The sequence below is a fragment of the Acomys minous genome (genome assembly GCF_964271855.1).
Source record: "Acomys minous genome assembly, chromosome: 5".
Taxonomy (NCBI): Eukaryota; Metazoa; Chordata; class Mammalia; order Rodentia; family Muridae; genus Acomys; species Acomys minous.
In genome coordinates, this window is record NC_140494.1 from 77886568 (window position 1) to 77909137 (window position 22570).

The 22570-nt window shown below is 48.2% G+C and overlaps 1 protein-coding gene and 1 long non-coding RNA gene across 3 annotated transcripts in view; one reads left to right on the forward strand and one right to left on the reverse strand.

Annotated features, from left to right (window-relative positions):
• Positions 1-12184, reverse strand: part of LOC311597163 — a 24822-nt gene extending 12638 nt beyond the window's left edge. Inside the window, exons 1-2 of the long non-coding RNA XR_014779125.1 lie at positions 11927-12184; positions 10954-11078 (exon numbers count right to left, since the gene is read on the reverse strand). This is a non-coding gene — a long non-coding RNA (uncharacterized lncRNA). The remainder of the gene's footprint in view (positions 1-10953; positions 11079-11926) is intronic.
• GPR83 (G protein-coupled receptor 83) lies at positions 11748-22570 on the forward strand. 2 transcript variants are annotated; one of them, XM_084781309.1, is made up of 5 exons: positions 11748-11956; positions 12560-12900; positions 16710-16835; positions 19041-19174; positions 20399-22570. In XM_084781309.1, the coding sequence occupies exons 1-5, from the start codon at positions 11842-11844 to the stop codon at positions 21021-21023; spliced, it is 1341 nt and encodes a 446-aa protein (XP_084637435.1). In that variant the 5' UTR covers positions 11748-11841; the 3' UTR covers positions 21024-22570. The 2 variants fall into 2 exon arrangements, with proteins under 2 accessions (XP_084637435.1, XP_084637436.1); XM_084781310.1 differs by lacking the exon at positions 16710-16835.

Sequence of the window (22570 nt, forward strand, 5' to 3'; positions counted from 1 at the left end):
CATGTTCTGAGGGTCTTATTTGAAACAAAGCACACAGCAGGAATGACAGAAGTAGAAAAATAGCTCAATTGCAGTTAGCATAAAATCAGAGCTAAAAAAACAAAAGTAGTCAACATGGAGTTGTAGTTCCTTACAGCAGCAGTTCCATGCCTCTACCTTAGAGGGACTGTGTCTTCACTCCACCCATCAGCTAGTGAAGAAATGTCCAAGTAGTTAGCTGACAGCAGAGTCAGAAAACAGCTGGTTATAGAAGAGAAGGGTCTGCGCTCTTTAGCTTCATTTGTGCGCAAGCACGTATGGTTTATGTGTGAGGTACATGTATATGGTGTGTTGTGTGAAGTGTACATGTGTGTGGTATATGTACACATATGCAGGTGGGTATGCTCATGGAAGCTAGACACCCTTCTCCGCCGATCTCCACCTTACTCCTTTGAAGCAGTGTCTTGCATTGAACCTGAGACTCATGGTTGTTTCTCTGTGTTTGTTTTTGGCTAAGCTGGCAGCCAGGAATTCCCAGCAACTCTCCATCCCAACCCTTCATTGTGGGGTGACAGTCGTTCATGGGACTCCACCTGGCTTTTATAGGTGCTTGGCTGTGAATTCTGGCCCTCCTCCATATGCAACGTGTACTCTTAACTGCTGAGCCCTCATGTCCTGGATCCTAGGTAATGGATAAAGTATCAGAGAAATGCTTGTTTGAATCCTGGTATCCTGCCTGCTACAGGACATGACCCCTGCCTGGGTTCTGCGCTGCCTGTAAGGGATGGTGTTAGGAATGAAATGATTTCTGACCTGGAGGATCTAACAGTGTGGTGGGAAGGACAGCCATGTAGCCACAGCAAGATGCCGAGGAAAACTGAACATGAAAGACTGGGTCTTGGCTAGAGAGTACTAGTGTACTCCGTTTACTGTCCATTGGACCTGGTAAAGGAGCTTAGAGATTCTTTATTGAGGAAGCCACATTAGAACTGCGTCTTGAGGAAGAGAGGAACTGGGTGGCAGAGATGGCGCAATCAGCCTTGTGCTCAAGGGTGAGGACCTAAGATTCCCCTGAATTCATATTAAGTGGCTGGATTTGATATCCCACCACTGGAGGGAGACCTGGGGACAGTGAATTCCGGGCACTCAGTGTCCAACAAGCCTAGCCTACTAAGTTCCCGGTCCCAGAGAAAAACGGTTCTGTCTCAAAACCCAAGGTGAATAGTGCCAGAATAATGACACCCCAAATTCACTTCTAGCTTTCACACATATGCTTACATGTATACAAGTATGTGCATGCACACAAACACACACAGAGGAAGGGAAGGATGGGCCTGAACGAGTCGAGTTTGCAGCTTCTTGCTAAGTGTGTGAGTATCCACGGTGAAAATGGCCAGTCAGCTGTCCATGTGAAATACAAGCCTGGGCTTCGCAGAGGGGAGGCTAGTAGTTCTGAGTCTCTGGTGAGTGGTGAAATAGAGGTGGCTGGGGTGACCCCCAAAATACAAGAGAAGTAAGGTCATGGAGGATCTACCTGGAAACTACCTACCCATGCTGTGGGCACAGCTTATGCCACTTTACTGATTAGTGTGAGCTGGCTCAAGCCTCATGCCACCATTTATAAAACTTACACATAACAGTAGCATGGGCTGGTGAGATAGCTAAGTGAGTAAAGATGTTAAACGTGTAAAGTCACCTGCAACCCTGGAGACCTGAGTTCTGTTACACATATGCCGTGGCACCCTGAACACACACCAACACACATCAGCGTACACCCCAAAAAATGATACACATGATAAAACTGCAGAGGCAGAGGCAGACACAGACACTTCACCACACATGTGAGACCAGGCTTGTCTGTGGTGCAAACTCCATGCTAGCTGAGACTGCAGACTGAGACCCACCCAACGAGCAATAATCTAACTATGTCCAGTTCAATTTGGATTCACAAACTGAAAGTGGCCTTGGGTATGCTTCCTTTTCCTTACTTTAACCATTCTTATATTCTGGCTCCAGTGTCTTGTTTAGCCTGCCCATGGACCTTTTTTTTTTTTTTTTTTTTTTTTTTGCATATGTTTGAGCATATGCAGTACTTGGCATTTCAGCCTTAATTGGTTTCTTCCTAAGTATGTTGTCACCTGTGGTGGGTAATCCTGATGGTTGGCTTGACTGGATTGAGACATGTTTGGGGAATTAGTAAAGTACACTTGTGAATGTGTCTGTGGAGGCATTTCCAGGGAGGACTGGTGTGGCCGGGGAGCTGATGCCCTGCACGTGGGCAGAACCATCCATTAGGCTGGGCAACCCAGGTGGATAAAGCTAGAAGAGGATGCCAGCCAGGAGGGGCAAGCTCTACTCTTCCTGAGTGTGCTTGTTCTGTTGCCATCCCTAGGGACACCAGACTCCAGCTTCCTCAGCCTCTCACTGCAGATTCCAACAGCGTCTCTCCAGACAGCCCTGGGCTCTCAGCTTCAGGCTGAGCTCTATTGTTGGTTCCTGTATTTGGAGGCTTCTATGTTCTACTGAGCAGCTGTCTAGGTTCTTTGCTTCTCCAATACAGTAAATCCCCTGTGGTGGTTTGAATGTAAACGGCTCCCATCGTCTCATATAATTAGTCTCGAGTTGTTGGAATTGTTTGGGAAGAAATAGCCGTGGCCTTGAAGGAAGTGTATCACTGGGGGCAGGCTTTGAAGTACCAAAAGACCCATGAAGTTCCTGGTGTGTTTCTCTGCCTTGTGGTTGTGTGTGGTTCTGAGTCTTCCAGGAGTCCCTGACACCACCTGGCCAGAAATACTCGCTCCTCAGAGGGAAGATCTGAGCGCCATCAGCTTCCAGGCAGAAAAGGATGAAGCACAGAGTCAAAGGTTCTGCCTCTTCCTGGAATGTCAGTCTCTGGGCTGAGAAAGTGGACATGGAACCGAGATCTGGGCCAGAAGATCTCTGCTTCAGCTGAAGGTGCAGGAGAAAAGAGTTCTTTCTCCACAATATGCCAGCACCAGGCCAGTTGACATGAGAAAGAAGCTCAGGGCTCCGAAACCTGAGTCAGGCAGCAAGGAGGGCCCAGCCTGACTCGGGCGAGTTGGTGGCTGCTCCGCGAACAGCTGGTAACAAGAGGCTTAGAGCTTTGAAACTGAGAGGCAGTGGCGTCAGCCCAGTTTGGTTCAGACAAACAGAGTGGCTGCTTTAAGAACAGCTGGCTGCTTGCCTTCGCCGAGCAGCACTGCTGTGGGTAGAGCAGTTCAAGAAAGATGGTGGCAGTGATCTGTGCTGACACGCTGGTGTTGCAGTGGCCAGCAGCACATGGCTGCCTGAGTGGCCATCGAGCACAGAGGTCCAGCAATGAATTCTCCAGAGAGAAGGGGAGCCCTTCTTTCCCCAGAATATAGGATGAGTCTCAGACAGTGAGGGTGGAGGAATGGAGTGAGAAAGCATTTATTTTGTTAATCAGGGACATTATAGACCTTGGGCAGTGGGAGGGTTTTGGGTGATTTCATGGGGCTAGGAGTGGCGGGGATACTTCACTTACATGTGGCACCACAGTTCTTTCAAACAAAGTACTTAATTATCTTATGGGCAGCAGGGAGGGTGGGGAGCAAGGAAGAACTCCAGATATGGTTACAGATAAGGAAAAAGATCATTGAAAGCCAAGGTATCAAGACATGTCACTAGCACGGGAAGGGTATTTCCAGGAATCCCCAGGTGCACACTGAACGGTTTCTTATTGGGGAAAGTATCGGTCCTGTAATCTCTTTAAGGACCATGTGACACTCCTTAGAGGATCTGGGGTTTCCCCAGATTGGGTACAGAGGAAGGGAGTCCACCATTTAGCACCAAGCTCAGGGGCTATCTGGTAATGCCAGACTTCCACCCTAGCAGCAGGGCCCAACAGTTGGGCAGCAAGACGTGAGCTTCCAGCTGTTCATTTGTTCCGCCATCACGGACTCTAACCCTTTGCAGTGAAGCCAGATTAAACTCGACACACAGACACACAGACAGACAGACACACACATACAGACAGACAGACAGACAGACACACACACACACACACACTTGACACCATGACCACAGTAGCTCCTATGAGCAATGAATACAGTTTCTGAGATTTAGTCTACTGGCATCGTGGCAGGGAGCATGGCAGTGTCCATGTCGCTGGAGAGGAGCTGAGAGCTCTATTCCCAGATCTGCAGGCAGCAGGAAGAGAGAGCCACTGGGCCCGGCATAGGCTTTTGGAACTCCAAAGCCACCCTCAGTGATATTCTTTCTCCAACAAGGCCACACCCCCTAATCCGTCTCAAGTAGTGCCACTCTGTACTGGCCAGGAATTCAAATATATGAGCCTATGGGACCATTCTTATTCAAAACACTATGTTTTACTCCCTGGCTCCCTTAGGCTTATAGCCAAATAATACTGCAAAAATAACATTTAGTCCAACTTCAAAAGTCCCTATAGTGTATAACAATCTCAATACTGTTTAAAAGTTTTGAGATTCACGGCAGTGATTTAACTGTAATCCTCTGTAAAATCAAAATGAACAGGCAGACCATACACTTGCAGCATACAATGACACAGAGTAATCATTGTCTTTCCAAAGGGATCATAGTGATGAAATATTGGACCAAGGCAAGACCAAAACCCAGCAAGGCCAACTCCAAACTCTGCATCTCCATGTGGGATCTCAAAGTGCCTTTCAGACCTCCAAGTCCTGAACCGCACTTCCCTCTCGGGCTGTGTCTACCACCTGTTAGTAGCTCTTATTAGGAATCCCACAACCTTGGCATCTCCAGCACCTTGCGGTTTCCATCACCAGCCAGGCTTCACGCTCATAGCTTCTTGCAATGTTGTTGATTATTTATTAAATTCTTGAGGATTTTCCTACTCTGGCTAGTTCCCCAATAATTGAGACAGAGACCTATTGATGTATTTAGCAAGCTTAAGCACAATAACTGGGCAATACGATGTAAACTAATTTTCCATTCTAGTCTGGCTGTCTCCCAGCCGCACTCCCCACCTTACTTGCCAGTGTTCATCCTGTCTGGGCTGCATCTGTCCCATCAGGCATGTTCTTTCTCTCCATCTTCCTCCTTCCTTTCTTTTTCTCTCCCAGACTTGTGGTCCCTACCTGAGACATCAGACCCCACCTACCTCTCTTCTGCTTAGTTCCAGGATTTCCAGCCTTGTTAATTAACCGATCAGAAATAAATGGGGAGCTAAGTTTACGCAACAAAGACCAGAGTATGTGGGAATGCATGTGCGGACTGCAACCAGATCTTAGGGGCCAGAATTTAGCATTTGTATTCATAGTATCAGACCAAACCCTTATATTCCCCTTTTTTGCATAAATAAAAAGGCTCTTTCTCATAATAATAAACAGTAGAAACAATTATGAAAACTACCGTGTTAAAATTACATTCATAAAGTCTAGTCCATTTGATTTCTGCAGCTTAGGAGAAAGCACTCTGTTATCCATTCTATCTTGGTGAGTTCAGAGTACTGTGCCCAAATCATTGTCTGTCACAGCTTGCATTCAACAACATAAAAATTCCATATAGGCATAAAAATATCTTTTCAAAATATTTTTTAAAAATCCTAAACAACTTAACCTTAGTTGTGAGACTGTAGCTATCTGGTCTTCAACTCCATCTGAGACCTGAGGAGGAATAAATATTACCTGAGTCTGTAGGAAGTTCAGAGCAAGCAGCTTCCAAAAATTATAGAAATGACAGAGGCATCTGGCTACATGGACAGTCACCCAAGTCTCTCAGCAACTGTTGAAGCATCATCTTCGGTTTTCTGGTCCAGAGTATCTGACAGACTTTTTTTTTTAAAGCAGCAATTAGGAAGGGCTAGCCTACCCTGTCCTTGCAAAGCTTGGAAGAAGACTTCTTTGTGTCTCATTAACCCATTTTGGACAGCATACTGTCAGCAGTTGAATCAAGGGCAGTTTCTTGCCCAGTGGTAGCCTGCTGCATTGATGCTCATCATCTTCTTTGAGGTAGCCTAGTGGTGCTTCCAGGAGCTGGCATATCTCACTGTCATAGAGTCTTTAAATAATAAAGACATATTTAAACGCCATATTCTATAGTTCTTAGGATTTTGAAGACCACCTCTTTATCTATAGCATATCTGAATAGGCAAATATTGCTCATGTCTAGCTATTTACTATCAGTTCAATTTAAGAAGCATGTTTTTGTAATAAACTAGATTAGTATCTGACATGACCACGATTTTGATTGTCTGACTGTTAATTTGCATTTAATTATCCTAAACAGTCTGTAATAGTAGCTTTCAAAAGGACTGGAACTTCACATTGCATTTTTTTTTAAACATATAGTTCAGGGTAAAATGTGTTGCTATGATGGGGATCCTGGAGTGCTCAGAGACCCAGCCTAGCTGTGTGCAGACTGTCTACTTAAGGGAGAGGAAATGGCTTGAGTTCCATGCCTACTCTTGGGCATGCTCAGTGTACCTTACATCTCTAGAGCATCAGAGTGCAATTTCCACCTGCCAGGGTCCTTCTGCTTCTCAATCCTACTTTGGCTAATTATTTGTTACTTATTCTATATTATGCTGTCTCCTAGGACAAGCACACAATACCCCTATTCTAACCTGCTAAACTTGTAGGACCTACGAGGTCCATCTGCAGAACTGAGAGAGACCCCTCCACTTAGCATTGTTAGGATTTATGCAGCAGTACCTTGGTGAGTCTGAGCCAAGGTATGCTCCTGGGATCACATCAGGCAACAGATCTCACACAGAGATTTATTTGGGGGAAGGGAAGTGGAAGGAGACCATCTCAGAGTGGGGACATGATAGAGACCAAGAGGATAGCGAGAGTGAGAGAACAAGAGAGTGAGCGAGCAAGGGAGGGCTGTGATGGCGGAGACCTTTTAAAGGGTACGTGTCTAGCATTTGGTGACTGGTGATGATGTAGCTGCTGGCAATGAGTAGCTACAGGCAGGCTGGGGCTCACGTTCCTTTTCTGTTTATTATAAAAGATGCACAAATAGCGAGGGCTGATGATGAGACAGAGATGGGGGCACTGTACTCTTTAGTTTGTGTCCTGCTGTCTGGGGGTGGTGCCATCTTTGGGGACCCAAAACCATGGAGTGCTGGCTACATCTTAAAAGAGCAGGCTTTCTCACTTGCTGCCCAGGCTCTGCGGGACCATCTGGCACCAAGGACATGCAGGCAGCAGTTTGTGAGGCTGAGACACCTGGGGACAGCTTCGTGACACTGTCCAGGATGTAGATTTTGAGGGAACCCCTGGAACTGGCAGGTTGCTGGAACAGATATATATTCAGGACAGAAGATAAAGTTAAGGAGGTACAGGGGGATTTTTTTTTCTTAGGTGTACATTTGAAACTTTTAGGTCCATGGTCCTGGTAGTTGGGAGAGGAGAGTGCCAATACCAATGAAAGGAGGAGAGATGTCACCCTCGTGCATAAGAAGTGGGTAGGGAAACAAGATTGACAGGAGTACGTATGTGGACTCCACCTGACCCACTGTAGATGGATTCAAGTCCATTCCCTTTATGAGAACTTCTTAAGTCTGTAAAAAGATAAAATGGTTTAGATCTGTTAGCATTACCACGGTTTGTAATCTGTCCTGAAATCCACATTGCAGAAAAGACAATAGACTCACACCTTGGAGTCCTAGCAGAAGCTGGGGGCACAAAATGATTGTGGGTTAAAAGCATGAACACTCCTCTGTTTAGAAGGCTGGGTGTAGATATAGATTGGGAAGATGTTATTAGCACAATGAGAAGCATTATTAACTCTAAACTTAGAAGACAACCAAAGGAAATTTACAGTCTTGAGCTAGTGACAGTGATAATAGTAGTCAGCGCTTACCAGAGCTAGATCAACCGCTTGCCAGAACCCCATTGTTAATGTTAAACCTCTGAACTTTAGAAGTCATAATGTAACAATAGCACAGAGAGGGAAATTGATCTGAAACATTTTTCACTTTTATATGACAATTTAAGACAATTTCTTATGCCTTTACAAATTGCACTTAAACACCTTAAAACACCTTCTTAGACCGCCCCCCCCCCACACACATCTTAAGCTTTTATGCCCTCAGACCTTCCATGAACTTTACACCTCTTTTTCTATGCCACCACTTCCCCTGAGATACATACAGGTGGTTGATGACCGAGGGTAGCCATTGCAAGGTGAGTTTCTCTAAATAAAGGAATGGTAGAAAGTTACATTGAGATCTGTTTTGTGAGTTTATCTCTTTAAAAAGAGTCTGGTAACAAGGTCAACTGCATCTAGACCTAGTAGTAGCTCTAGGAAAGTGAGGCCTGTGGCCTGATTTTTACATATTGAAAAGAACCGAGAAGGCATCTGAAGCTCTGGTTGCTATTAAACTGACAAAGCTATAAAACTAGCTATAAAACACAATCATAGACCTGAAAAGGATACCTTTTACCAGAGTAAGTGGAAGGTACAGACTAAGCAACTCTTGAATCTGTTAAAAATGACAGACTTACTAACTACCTGGACAATCACCCTAGGTTCCTCCATGGTCATTGTGGACAGACCTCCAGGTCCCAGGACAGAATCAGTCTTTGGCCACCAAGCCCAGAAGACCTGACAGACCTTCCTGTGGAGTAGGAACTTGGGGGGACTTGCCTACCTTGTCTAGGCAAAAAGCAGCAATTGACTCCCCAGGGTCCAGAAGGCAGGCGAGGTGAAGGACAGTTTTTCATGCAAGGGTCAGCTTTGCACATCTTAAGCAAGCTCCAGGTGGAAGTTCTTCCGTGCCCACCATCTCTTTTGGAGGAGACCAGGGGTGCTGCCAGGAGCTTGCATGTCTTTCTACCATGAAAAGCTTTTTTATTAAACATTTTAGCTGCCATATTCAGCAGATCCCTGAAGAATTTGAGAACCATCGATCTATTAAGCATATATAGGCTAAACAGACTTAGCTTGCTTCTAGTTATTTGTTTTAGGTTTAAATTCGAAGAGATATACAGGAGGTAAATAAAGCTGATTCTTGCATTTATTAGTATTTAGCAGGCTACAAGTATACTTCTGAACACACTGAAGAATTTGATCATTTATAAGGTGATATTCACTTGTATGTGTTAACCATCTTTAGTATTTTTCAATAAGCTAGAAGCTTTTATATCACGTCTTTGTGTACAGATTAGGATTTTACAGCTTTATCTCTGTTAGGTGTAGTCTTAAAAAAATCAAACATATCTTATTTATCAAACATATGTTGTTTCTACATGCTTAGTTAAATAATTAGCAAAGACATAAGTACTTAGGTGTAAATCTCTAAGTTGGCTTTTGTTAATCTGAATAGATCTTATAACCTTAAATTTTTATCACCATATATAGTATATTGTCAACCAGACTCAAATCCCAAATATTGCATGTTGTACCAAATATGACCTTAAGTTTTTATCATCATACAAAAATCTATACCAACCCAGAATATTTGAGACTTGCTGCTTTCTTAGTCTAAAAAGAAGATACAAGGATAAACAGAGAGCTCATTAGGACTAGGAATTTTACAATGGTTGCTTTATGATATGTGGTCATCTTAACACGATGATGTAACATGTCATGTACTCCTTAACCTTAGCAAATATGGTTGCCAGCCAAGTGGCTGCTTACACACATCCTGATGAGGTCACCAACCAAGACAGAAGAGAAGCACAAGGTTGCTATTTAAAAACATCTGTTTTCTACATATATATTATATGTATATATACAAGTATATGAGAATCCAAGTTACATACCCATATACACACAGAGTTGAATCCAATCCTCTCTCTCTCTCTTACACACACACACACACACACACACACACACACACACACGCACGCACACACACACACACTCATGTACAGATGTTTAATTATAAGCCTTTTGTTATAAGTTTAGAGCCAAATCTTGTTAAAGATTTTATGGATTTTAAACCATACCCAATGAGCAACTTGCAAATTGTAAGATAAGAGTTTACTGCATAATCTTAGGGCATATTTTTTTTTTAGAGCAGAGTGCAAAAAAAAAATCATAGAGATAAAAGACTTTTAAGAGGGGGAAGCAGAACCTTAGAGATAAGAGACTGTTGGAAGTGTAGAGCAGGGCAAGTTTAGATATATGAGATTTAGGGATCATTTGTGTAGACAGTAGCAGTTATGATTTGTAAGAATTCGGAAACCCAGTTTCCCAGGTTTGTGGCCATTGGTGTGTGCTGAGGTCAAGCTGTAATAAAATCTGAGCCCATGGAGGAAGAAGAGTGGAAAAAACCGGAACACCTTGTGGACATGTTCCTGTAAGCTCCGAGAGGGGCCTGGGAGCTAAAGCTGCAGAATTGCAGGTAGCTCCTAGCGGGAGGCAGGGAATTCAAAAAGCGTAGGCCCAGGAAGGCACAAAGAGAGGCAGTGCAGCTCTCTCCCGAGTGGCAGGAAGCAAGGAAAAAAAGAAATAAATAAAAGAGTCCCAGGCTGCCACAGGCAGGACTGCAGCTTCTGAGAGAGACTCAGAGGGTGTGGCGAAAGGGGAGAGAGCAGGAGAAAAGGGGGTGTGTGTGTCCCTGCGGGTGTAGAGGCCAGAGGCAAGGCAAAGCACAGAGGAGCCCCACGTGGAGGGCACAGGTGACAAGAGGGACACACCCGACGAAGAACTGGACTCTAGAATTTGGAATCCGATACACAAACGATCTGGACATACTTGAGGAGAGTTAGGTCTCGGAGAGGGCAATGCAGGGGAGCACAGTGTGCATTCCTGCAGCTGGCTTGCTCCTTTGCTTCCTTCTCAGGAGGAGCACCTGATCTACCTGCTCCTGAGCTCCCACTTTCCAACAAACTTACAGGGGGTGGGGGTGGGGGCAGGAAACAAACAAACAAACAAACAAGGATTGGAGCCGAAACTAAAAGAAATAGGAAACGGGGAATTCTTTTTTTCTGTTCCCTGATAGCAGCATTTGGGCTGATATCTAAGGGGTTTGCTCACCACGGCCAGATGATGCTCTTAAGTCGGGTACAAGGTGGAGCCGTTGGAGGTTCCCCAAGATGCATCCTATAGCGGAGCCAGAGGCGGATGACGTAGTTCCAATGGAGGAGTTGAGGATTGTCTAGCTATACAGGTATATACACAAGGAAAAGGTGCCTGTGAGGAGGACTCAAGGAACAAGGGAGGGAGGGAAGCCGAAGCAGGTGTGACATGAAAGTGGCAAAAGTTATTTCTCCAGAGTAGGGGAGACCAGGAAGAGAGGTGATAGGAAGCCAGGAGGTGGGGTAAGAGTGAAGTATAATCCTATATATGCGTGGGGACGCTCAGGAAGAAACCCACTGTTTTGTATGCTGACTATAATTTTTTAAACAAAATTTAAAAATTCTCCCTGGAGAAATGGGCGGGTGGCTGAGAGGCAGCTTCCCCAAACCAGTGATAGCAAAGCAAGTGTTTGCAGAGCAGTGGACACAGAGCCCATGTATCAAGAAGGCGCTGGAGAGATGGCTCAGCCAGTTGAGAGCACTGACTGCTCTTCCAGAGGGCCTGAGTTCAACTCCCAGCAACCACATGGTGGCTCACAACCATCTGTAATGGAATCTGATTCCCTCATCTGGGGTGCATGAAAAACAGACCGTTCATATACATAAAATAAATACATTTTTAAAAAAGAGAAGTGTTTGAAGTTCCCTTTAAGAACATCAGCACCCAGATCACATTCCCAAAGGCTGTCAATAAAACAATAGGCCTTTACTAAGCTCTCTCGTGAGGCTTAAAGGGCTAGAAGGAGAGGAAACAGTCTAGGTCTATTTCAGGATTTGCCGCATCCCAGGATCCACCTGGAACAAGAGCCACCTCAGTATTGGGAAATGAGCCAAGGCTACAGTTCAGATGGAAACCAACGTGGTGGATCTTCGGACTGCACCAACACGGCCTTGCAGTGTGACCCCACATAGTCCCCCAAGGCTGCTTGTACCTGTCTGCTGGCTTCCAGTACAGAAAGCTGGTGAGTGTGAGGGAGGGAACTGTCAGAGGCCAGGCTGCAGTAGGAAAGCAGAGCTGAGGAGCCGGTGAGAGTCGCTCTGGGAGTGCGGTACTGCCAGCGAGCGGGAGCGGGGCAGCTGGAGTCGAGCGCGTCACGGAGCGAGCGAAGAGACGCTGCACCGCCCTATAGGCGGAGGCGCTGTAGCCGCTGCGGGAACAGAGGTATAAAAGTGCTGCGAGAAGCCGGCGAGCGCCACCGAAGGCTGGGGTGCCCGAGGCTGGTGCCGGTTGGCACAGTCCCGCACCCTCTGCGTCCGGGAGTTCTCTCTGAGGTCCCGATGCCCCGGGGGATTTCGGTTGCCTCTCCAATCCAGACACGGAGTGGTCCAGGTTCCCTTTGAGGTCGAGGTGCCCTCTGTGCTTCGCGCCCCTCGCGCCCCTCGCGCCCCTCGCGCCCAGGTTCTTTCTGCGGTGTGGACTCCTCTAGCCCGGTGCGCTCAGCGCCCGCCCGGTGACCATCCTCTGTTCACCGAGCCCGGCAAGGGAGTCCGGCCCTTGCGCCCAGAACCGCAGTGGCTGGGCATGACGGTCCCTCCTGTCCTGCTTCTCTTTCTTCTGTCCTCAGTGCAAGCCACTGAGCAGCCGCAGGTCGTCACTGAGCATCCGAGCATGGAGGCAGCCCTGACAGGGGCCAACGCTTCGCACTTCTGGGCCAACTATACTTTCTCTGACTGGCAGAACTTCGTGGGCAGGAGACGCTATGGGGCCGAGTCCCAGAACCCGACGGTGAAAGCCCTGCTCATCGTGGCCTACTCCTTCATCATCATCTTCTCGCTCTTTGGCAATGTTCTGGTCTGTCATGTCATCTTCAAGAACCAGCGGATGCACTCGGCGACCAGCCTCTTCATCGTCAACCTGGCAGTGGCGGACATCATGATCACGTTGCTCAACACGCCCTTCACTTTGGTAAGGAAAAGCCCTCTCGGGCTCCCTTTCTTTTCCAGAAGCATCCTTCTATTCTCTCCCCTCCTGTCATTCTGTCTCTTCTCGCTCCTCCCCACCTCCAGGCTCTCAACCCGACTTCACCTTCCCTCCTCTGTCGCCTCAGCCTTGGTTTTTGTCTTCCTGTCTTAATCTTTGAGTTTCCTTTCTCTCCTGCCGTTCACCAATATTCCTTCCAGCCCTGCTTCCCCTTCCTCTCCCCCCACCCCTTCCTTTCCCACCCAGAGTTTCTGCAGCCGGTAGCATTGATTCGATGAGCCAAGTGTCCCCAGTTCCCTCTAAAGGACCAACTATTCACTCTTTACCCACCTTGGTCACAGGCATTTGGGACGAGCAAATAGTAACTCAGGCCCCTGAAATGTTAGCAGGGGCTATTATCCTGTCTGTCAAGTCAGCCTGTGAAAAGCTTGTGTCCAACCCATAGGGGTCTGCTTGGTGGGTCACGTGAAACGTGAAACGTTGTTACTAGAGTCTGTGCTGGTGGGTTAAGCTGTTGCTTCCTCCCTCCGAGGCTTGCTAGAGAGGCCCAGTGTGAGGCTTGTGCTGGGAGGGAGCGATGGTGAGATGGCCTGGGACCTCTGGCCTGGGACATTTGCAAGTGGCTCCCTCTCAGAGCCTCTGCTGTGTGGCATTGCTGGTGCTGCTTCTGTCCCTCAGTGACCAGGATCTCAGTGAAAGCGCAGCTGAGCGATGCCACTGACAGAGAGCTCATCTCTGCAGCGGAGTCACGCCCTTTCCAACGAGTGGAACAACCTGTTATTAGTGTTATTGGCCAAGCAGAATGTGACAGGATGACACATGAATGGCAGACAACAACAAGAAGATGGGTCCCTTCAGGTCCACTGGCCCATGTGAGGTCCTTCTCAATCTTCTGTTGTCAGAGTGTTCGCATTCTCCGACTCTCCCTTCTGAGGACATAGTCACATTTTACAGATAAGGGAAACAAGGCACAGAGGCCCTGTCCTTGTCCAAGGCCATCTTCAGAGCCAGAGGAACTTCGTCCTTTCACTCATGCTCACTGATGTATCCACTAAACCACTCCCATTGCTCCAAGACACCAGCTTGTCCTGTTGTCTTTCAGCCTACACTAACCTATCAGTGGCCACTCAGGAGCCTCTAGGCACAGGCCAAGGACACACAACCTTCCCAGTGATGCCCCTGTGTCTCCTGGATGCTTTTTTAAAAAGCTGCATCTTGTCTTCTTATCAGAGAATGGACAAGCTGGGGTGAGTCCTGGCTGAGAGCGGCAAGGCTCCAGGGTCTGCCCCTGTTGCCGGTATTTAGAGCCAGGCTGCAGGGTCAAATACAGGAGACACAAGACAGGACAAAGAAGCAGTGACAACTGAGAGCTGCATGCCCCAGGGACCTTCTGTGAGAAGGGACAAACTTGAACAGCCTGGCTTTGAACCTGACCCATGGAATCGCCCCAGTCCAAGCTCCTTTAGAGCATCCAGGGTGTTGTCATGAGCACACGGGTGGGGAGAACTGGGAGGGAGGGTCTTCAAATCCATCAGCCTGCTCGTCACAACCTTGCCGCTGGGGTGAGCCATTGCTTTTGGCTGCTTGGTGACAGCAACCTCCTGAGGCCCACTTCCCAGCCACTGTGCCCGTTGCAGTCAGCCCTGGCCATTGAGCCAATAACAAACACTTGTTGGTGGTTCCCACGACAGAGCTGCAGGCAGTGTAGTGGTGCCTGAAGGAGCCAGGCCTTCATTCCAACCCACTGGAGGGTCAAAGGAGACTCTGCAAAGGGTGTGATGTTTCAACAGGTCTGCAAGAGTTGCAGTTGTGGGTTGTGATGAGTGGTCGGTGCATACAGCTCACAGGGAACCAGCAGAGCAAAAGAGAGGGGCTCCTCAAGTTCACCTCTTGTTGAGGGAACACTGAGTGGCTGGGTGACGAAGGAGGAGCAGGAACAAAAGACACACCAGAGTAGGGCAGAGGAAGGAAGCGGAGGTGGGTCAGAAAGAGAGGCTGGGCCAGGTGTGTCAGCACCAGGGACCTCCTGAAGACTGTCCAGCTGAATCTCACTTGCCAGAGGCAGTGTTCCGCCTGAACACCATGGGGGCAAGATCCAGAGAGACGTCCAAAGAGACAAGGGGCTGTCTGGAAGGGGGTAGTGGGTGGTGGCCCATCAGAAGCTTAGGTTTGCTCACTTGCTCATTGTGGGCGGGAGGCAGAGGTCCCCCTTTGTAGCCTCAGTGGCTCCTCTCAGCCACAGGGCAAAGCCTTGGATCTTCTGTCTCCCTGTGGAGATGTAGCCAGACTTGACTCAACTTTCCTGTACACATGCCAGGCAAACACCAATTCCTCATTTCCTAACAGACCGTGATCCAGAGTTGATGGCTTTTGTCCTAGTCTCCACATACGTGAGTCCTTGCTCACCTTAAACACTCCCCGTGTAGTCATAAGGGCAGTTTAGAAGCCATGTGTGGCATGTTGTACCTTCTCTGCACCTGTTTTCTATCATGCATGAGTTTTATAATCACATGTGAAAGGGTGAGTCTTCTTCACAGACGCAGAGGGTGAGGGCTTAGAGGCCCAGGCATGGGAGTGAATGAGCCTCACAGGCAAAGGTCCCAGCGGTCTATGCTTCAGCACTGTACCTTGAATATTTCTTGACTGGGAAGGCTGAGACGCCTCCTGAGAGGATGCTCTTCAGATACCAATTAGAGACACAACTGTGCGTCAGTCAGTCCTGGTCCATCCTCCGATCTGTCTCTCAACTATAGGTCCACTAAGGTGACAGCAGGAAGTGGCAACATCTCCACTGTGAAGCCAAGTAGTGGATTGCCTTTTCTGTCTCTGCTGTCAGTCTCTCCCTTTGCCCATTTCCCTCCCACCTGGTGACCCGCTTGCAGTGCCTGACTCTCTGTTGGGCACTTAATACACTCAGTGCCCTCCCTGGATCAGAATTAATGTTCCATCTCTCCTGGGCACAAGACTCTCCTCACAGGACCTGCTCTAGGCTTCTGTGAGCACGCAGGTCTGCATGGCGCTGAAGGAGAGGACCTTGTCTTCCTCACGGGTCCCCTCCCCCCACCGTAACCTTTACCTTTCCAATGTCTGCATCCTAGATGATCAGCTGCAAGATTGGCATAGAGCTGGGGCTCAGTGCTACCTTGCTTACACACCATGTACAGGGTTTGAGTTGGAATACACACACACACACACACACACACACACACACACAGTCACACACAGTCACACACCCCTTCTAAGCATAGTTGACACACTATATTTTGACTTTTGGGAGATGTTTCCCCATTAAGCCAGGTTCCATTCAGCCAAGAAGGAATTTTATTACACTTAAAAAAAATGCCAGCTTCCTATTTCTAACAATCACCTTTTAACAGTTTGCTGGGCAATTTCTCCCATCTTTACAGATTTTATAATAGGCCTTTCAGGTAGAGATTTTGAAACCAGTTTCCACAAATGGAAAAAGCTGAGGTTAAAGGAGTATAGTGGCTAAGGCAGCACAGCAATAAATAGAGGTGGAAATGCCAGCCCCAGAGCCTGCGCTTTTCCCAAGCTCCCCTGACACCTGATGGCCCGCAGCCATGACTGCGGCTTGGTGACCTGAGTGAACAAGAGTGGGTTACACTGGGGAAAGCCATGTGGTCCGTGGCAGAGTAGCTGGGAGATTACTTGGCTGGGAGGGCTGAAAGGTACCCTGAAGAGATGCTCTTCAGAGACCACTGAGAAGCAGAGCTGAGTGCTGGTCAAGGCCCATCCATTCCGCCCACCTCCTGATGTCTGTATTTTACCTGTAGGTCCGCTTTGTGAACAGCACATGGGTGTTTGGGAAGGGCATGTGTCACGTCAGCCGCTTCGCTCAGTACTGCTCTCTACACGTCTCAGCACTCACACTCACAGCCATCGCTGTGGACCGTCACCAGGTGAGGGCCCCTGTCCCCAGCACCATCCTCCCGTCTCCTGCTATGCCCTCCTGGTGTCTGTGGGGTCACCTGCAGCATATCAATATTTCGGTGACTCATTGAGCCCTGCTGTCAGTGTGTGCGCTTGCCTCCTTGTTGATCAATGTGGGCAAGGACGTGAGGGATATGAAACCCTTTGGTAGTTGCAAAAGGTTATTTCCACTTTGTTGCGGAGGGGAGACTCACCGCTGGCTCCTAGCTCTGAATTTAATGAACTCCTTTGGTAGTAGAAACACAGAAAATTGCAGATGAGAAGGAAGAAGCAAATAACTGCAGGTTGCAGAAGGCTTTCATGTGGGGAGATGGAGAGTCTCTGGCCCACACTGTGTAGGAGGAAGGCAAGCCAGGGTGTTTGGATAACATGAGCAGTTAGGGTGTGGTCTCTTCCTTTGCCTAGTCCCCTCCCACCTGGTGACCCGCTTGCAGTGTCTGACCCTCTGTTGGGCACATAATACACTCAGTGCCCTCCCTGGTAGCACAGGAGTGAATATATGGGGTGGTAGGCACTCAAAGGGGACCCAAGGGTATCCATTTCGGAAGGGGCCAATGCCAGGCCAGGTACATTGAACCTACAAACTCCATGATCCATGAGCACTTATTGTTGGTTATTCAGTGTTCCTCAGCTTTTATTTCTTTTTGTTTGTTTGTTTTCTTTTGGGGGGGGTTGGTTTTTTTGAGACACGGTTTCTCTGTGTAGCCTTGGCCATCCTAGACTCACTTTGTAGACTAGGCTGGCCTCGAACTCACAGCGATCCGCCTGCCTCTGCCTCCTTGAGTGCTGGGATTAAAAGCGTGAGCCACCACCGCCATGCTCGGCTTGTCCTCAACCTTTCTAATGCTGTGACCCTTTAATACAGTTCTTCCTGTTGTGGTGACTCCAATCATAAAATTATATTTGTTTCTGCTTAACTATAATTTTGCTACTGAGCAGTGTCTCAGTTCCTAAGACCATCAGAACCATGTGTTTTCTGATGGCCGTGCCCCACAGGCTTATAACTGCTGCAGTAGGCCCTGTTAAATCAGACTCAGAAAGGCACACAGATTTTCCCATGATCATGTGACCATGAACGACCAGGGTAAAATTAGGACCAACATCTGTCTGGCTCCATGATCATGCTCTGATCACTAGACTGTCCAACTCTGTGACGATGTAAACAGACCACACTGCAGGCATAGTCAAGCAAAGAGAAGCAAGGTTTGCCCTGAGCTGACCCAAGCAGCAGAAGCAGCAACAGAGAAGAGGCTTCAAAGCCCACACTCAAAGGCATGTGTTTTTAGTAGAAATAAGTATTCAAAGTTGGCAGAGCTGCCTGGGCACAGCATCTCATGTCACCAGCCACATCTAAATGCATGTGGATGACAGCTTGATAAGGATGTTCTTGAAGGAATTTGCACATCAGACAAGGGATGGATTGCTCAAGTTTGGGACCTCTCTGTTTCCAAAATGCTGTGCTCATGTTAGAATCAGATCTTCATGCAGTCCAGGAGTCTTAGAGGCAGCTGAGAAAAGCGTGCACACACAACTATTTCTTACCCCTGGGTAGCCTCCACCAGTCCATTCAGAGATCTGGGGTACCTTTGCCTCAGCATCTAGTCTCACAAATGGAAATGTTTTAAAATTTCCATCTTTATTTAAGCTCCTTAGATGAGTTGATTGGCTGCAACACGATATCAATTTCGAGACAAAATTTGGCTCCGGGTCTGCCATCTGGCTTTCTTTTAAGTGCATGAAAGTCAGTCTGTATTGGGATTTAGTGATGGTTTCAATAGGTGGCATCAAATCAGCTTTCTGCAGTGGGTGATAAGAGACTGCTCCTTGTCAGAGCCCTCTATACCATCCAGGGTCTGCAAGTATGGAAAGATGGGTCAAACCTTTTGGAGGTGGGGTAGAACTTGGGGCCCGTTCTATCACCTTTGTAACTTTCCTCATTACCCCTGAGCTGTTCCCACTTGCAAGAGGCCTGGGAACCGCCAAAAGCCACATTATCCACATGCCACCTTCTTCCCATCCCTGGAGTTGAACTGTGGTCAGCTGCCCAGCAAGATGCAGGGGCCGCCCAGGAGTGTAAAGGATGCTCAACCTTTGATAACCGAGGCTTGCCTCAGGTGACCCGTGAGCCTTGCCACCTGTTTTCGGCCTCAGCTGGCGAGACTCTTGTTTTCCAGGTCATCATGCATCCTTTGAAGCCTCGGATCTCCATCACCAAGGGTGTTGTCTATATCGCTGCCATCTGGGTCATGGCCACCTTCTTCTCGCTGCCACATGCCATCTGCCAGAAGCTGTTTACCTTCAAGTACAGGTGAGATTGTTCGTCGGAGTAGCCTGGGGCACAAGGGAGACAGCGCCCTGCTGGCCTCCTCTAGAGCGGACAGGCCACGGTCGCTGGGACTGAACCCGAGCCCTTCTGGGTAATGGCTCTTGCTGTCAGGTGTGCTTGCTCCACTGAGCTGCTCTCAAATGCTCTACTGTTGCTTCTTGGCCCCGCCTGCTCTCTGTAGTTGTGCTCTCATCTTCAGCTTTGCCTTCCTCTTTAGGCTGTTTGCAAGGACAAGGCAGTAGTTACCAGGTTCTGCCACCAGGAGGCGTGTGCTCACACAGATGGAGATGGGTCCCCGTTTTGCCTTATTTAATTAAAATAAGCAAGATTTCAAGGTCTGCAGAACATAGAAACAAAATAAGCACGGGTATATGCTTCTGAGGCAGCATTCTCTGTCTCCCCCACTACCTAGTTTGGTCCTTGACATATACTCCCACAAAATGAGAAGCTCCTTTTCTCAAACACTCAGTTCAAAAAAACAAACAAAAAAACCCCCAAAAAACCAATACAATCTGCTCCATAATAGCCTGTCTCTATGGCAGACTGCACAGAAGGAAGAACTGGCTCACTTTGAACGTGCGCTCTCTGAGTCGAACACCTAACTCACTGATGTACGTTATAGCCCTGAAGTACATATCCACAGACAGTGAGCAAAGCAGGGGACCTGGAGTGGTTTCCTCGTTTCTTAGCTTTTCCCCCTGTGAAACGTCTGCCTCCCTTCTTCTGTTTCTTTCTAGAATGGGTAACAAAGTTAGTAAGGCACAGACACGCTAGAGGCATGTTTACTTTACCCCGCATTCTCCTGGCCTTCCGTTTCTTTTGGGGTGAGAACTGAGTACAAAGGGGATTCTAAGATTTCCTCAAGAGACAGGTGGTTTTTCTGAGCAGGGCACTACTGTTTCGTTCCTTCATTGATTCTTTCATTCATCATTCATTCATTCATTCATTCAGTGACTATCTATGGGGCACACTCTGGGCAAGGGATGATGCCAAGTTCAGGGGACGGAGTCCGGAGTGTTCTTAACCGCTATAGAATGCTCTGCCTTGTCGGGAAATGATTAGGCCACAGTGTCACAAAGGCCATGGCTGATGTGCCGAAGCCTGGGGGAGGGAGGCCAGCACTCCTCCACCGGAAGTGGTAGTACTGATTTCCCTGCTTACGGTCCGCCATCTCCCCATCTTCCTCTTCCTCCCCTCTTGGTTCAGTGAGGACATTGTGCGCTCCCTCTGCCTGCCGGACTTCCCGGAGCCAGCTGACCTCTTCTGGAAGTACCTGGACCTGGCCACCTTCATCCTGCTCTACCTCCTGCCGCTCTTCATCATCTCGGTGGCCTACGCCCGTGTGGCCAAGAAGCTGTGGCTGTGCAACACCATCGGCGACGTGACCACCGAGCAGTACCTTGCCCTGCGACGCAAGAAGAAGACCACCGTGAAGATGCTGGTGATTGTTGTCGTCCTCTTCGCCCTCTGCTGGTTCCCCCTCAACTGCTACGTCCTCCTCCTGTCCAGCAAGGCCATCCACACCAACAACGCCCTCTATTTTGCCTTCCACTGGTTTGCCATGAGCAGTACTTGTTACAACCCCTTCATCTACTGCTGGCTCAATGAGAATTTTAGGGTTGAGCTCAAGGCCCTGCTGACCATGTGCCAAAGGCCTCCGAAGCCTCAGGAAGACAGGCTGCCCTCCCCGGTTCCGTCCTTCAGGGTGGCGTGGACAGAAAAGAGCCATGGTCGGAGGGCTCCGCTAGCCAATCACCACCTACCCTCTTCCCAGATCCACTCTGGGAAGACAGAGCTGTCCTCTGTGGAGCCCATTGTGGTGATGACTTAGGGAAAGCGGGATGAGGCAGGAGAAGGCTCTGTCCTCTCACAACTGGCCTGATGCTCATCACAGTGTTGGAAGGTTCCACAGAAGCAGTGAGACACTTGGCTACCTAGGAACCTGTCCAGCCTCCTCCCCCATCTGATGTGCAAACCTTCTAGTGGATGCCATGAGGGGTTGTGCCTAGCTCTTTGAGTAAGAGCCCTGAAAGCTGCCTCGGCGCCAACAGAGGCTGGCTCAGTCCTCCAACTGTCCAGCATCTGCCACCTTGCCCTTCCTACTGCTGAGCACCCACGTGAGGACCTGTATCATACTATTAGTGGGCCTGATCTATGTGCCCAGGAAACAACTTCCCCAGACAGGGAGAAGAGGCACAAAGGCTCTCAGAAGTCGCTGGATCGGTGTATTCACACATCTTCAATGGCCTTGGCTCTCTGTCCGTGACCAGACAGGACCTATTTTGGCTTGTTTAAATAAAGACACATTAGCGTTACCATTTTGAAAAGCTCAGAAAAAGCGCAGAAATGAATTCAGATCACCCTGTTACCCCTTTGGTTTGTAAAACATGTCTGTTAATGTGTTGTGGTTTTTATCTGTAACTCGGTTTTCTCTCCGTGCATGCACATTTGTGCTTTTAAAACCCTGAACTACATGTGCTCATTTAGACTGTGATAATTAGTAGGAAACAGAGGTACATCAGAGTACCATTGAGCTCCTCTGAAAGAACGGGGCCCCTCCACAGAACTGAAGAGAAGGGAGGGGACCAAGGTGAAGTCTGGCTCCATCCTGGAGCAAGTGGTGGGTGGGGCCTGGCCCTCTCCTAGGTGATTGTCCTTAAGATGGGTAGTACAAAAGAGAGCTGGGAGACAGGATGCCCCCCTCCTGAGAAACAAGAGGGGGGTGAATCACCATTCAGTTTTCATGGTCAGTGAGAGAACTTGCTTTCCAACAAGCTGGAAATAATTGTGCTTACACACCTCATCTGCCCGAGCTGTCTAGACAGGACATTTCTCTATAGTCTCGCAATGATGACTTTTTTTTTTTCACACCAGTTCCTGAAAGAAGAGTTCTCTCTGTACATCGCCTGAGAAAGTCACGTGTCATTTTTCAAAACCTGCAGGCTTCTTAAAGCAACTTTATTGCTTGAAGGTCCTTTTGTCAGAGATGGCCAGTGTTTTCAGCATCTTCCATATGGTCCTAGTGACTGGCAGTGTGACCCAGAGAGAGATGTGTCAGGCGGTGCTGAGTGTAATCCCCAGCCCAGAGCACTGGCTGGGGCTATGCTAAGTTGCGAATCCTATCTCCTCACAGAGACAAAGCATCTTTGGGGAGCTGAGAGGGAAAATGAGGTTTGAGGGAGGAGAGTTTCATCCAGGACTCATTTAGGACTCTCAGTTGCTAACTGAAGCACAACTTGGTTAGACCGCTTCCCTGTAACAAGCCAGGGGAGTTTCTTAAATCAATCTATTCATGAAAGTGCTAGAAAATTTCTAATATTAAAAAAAAAGTCCTCTACAGAACAGCAGACTTTTAAAATGGCTCAGAGAGGGCAGAAG

Excerpts from the sequence above, each read along its gene's own strand:
- GPR83 (XM_084781309.1), top strand. The coding sequence starts at position 11,842 with ATGGAAACCAACGTGGTGGATCTTCGGACTGCACCAACACGGCCTTGC. Across the intron at positions 11,957-12,559 it reads GCTTCCAGTACAGAAAGCTG|TGCAAGCCACTGAGCAGCCG; the intron begins GTGAGTGTGAGG and ends TTCTGTCCTCAG. Across the intron at positions 12,901-16,709 it reads TCAACACGCCCTTCACTTTG|GTCCGCTTTGTGAACAGCAC; the intron begins GTAAGGAAAAGC and ends TTTTACCTGTAG.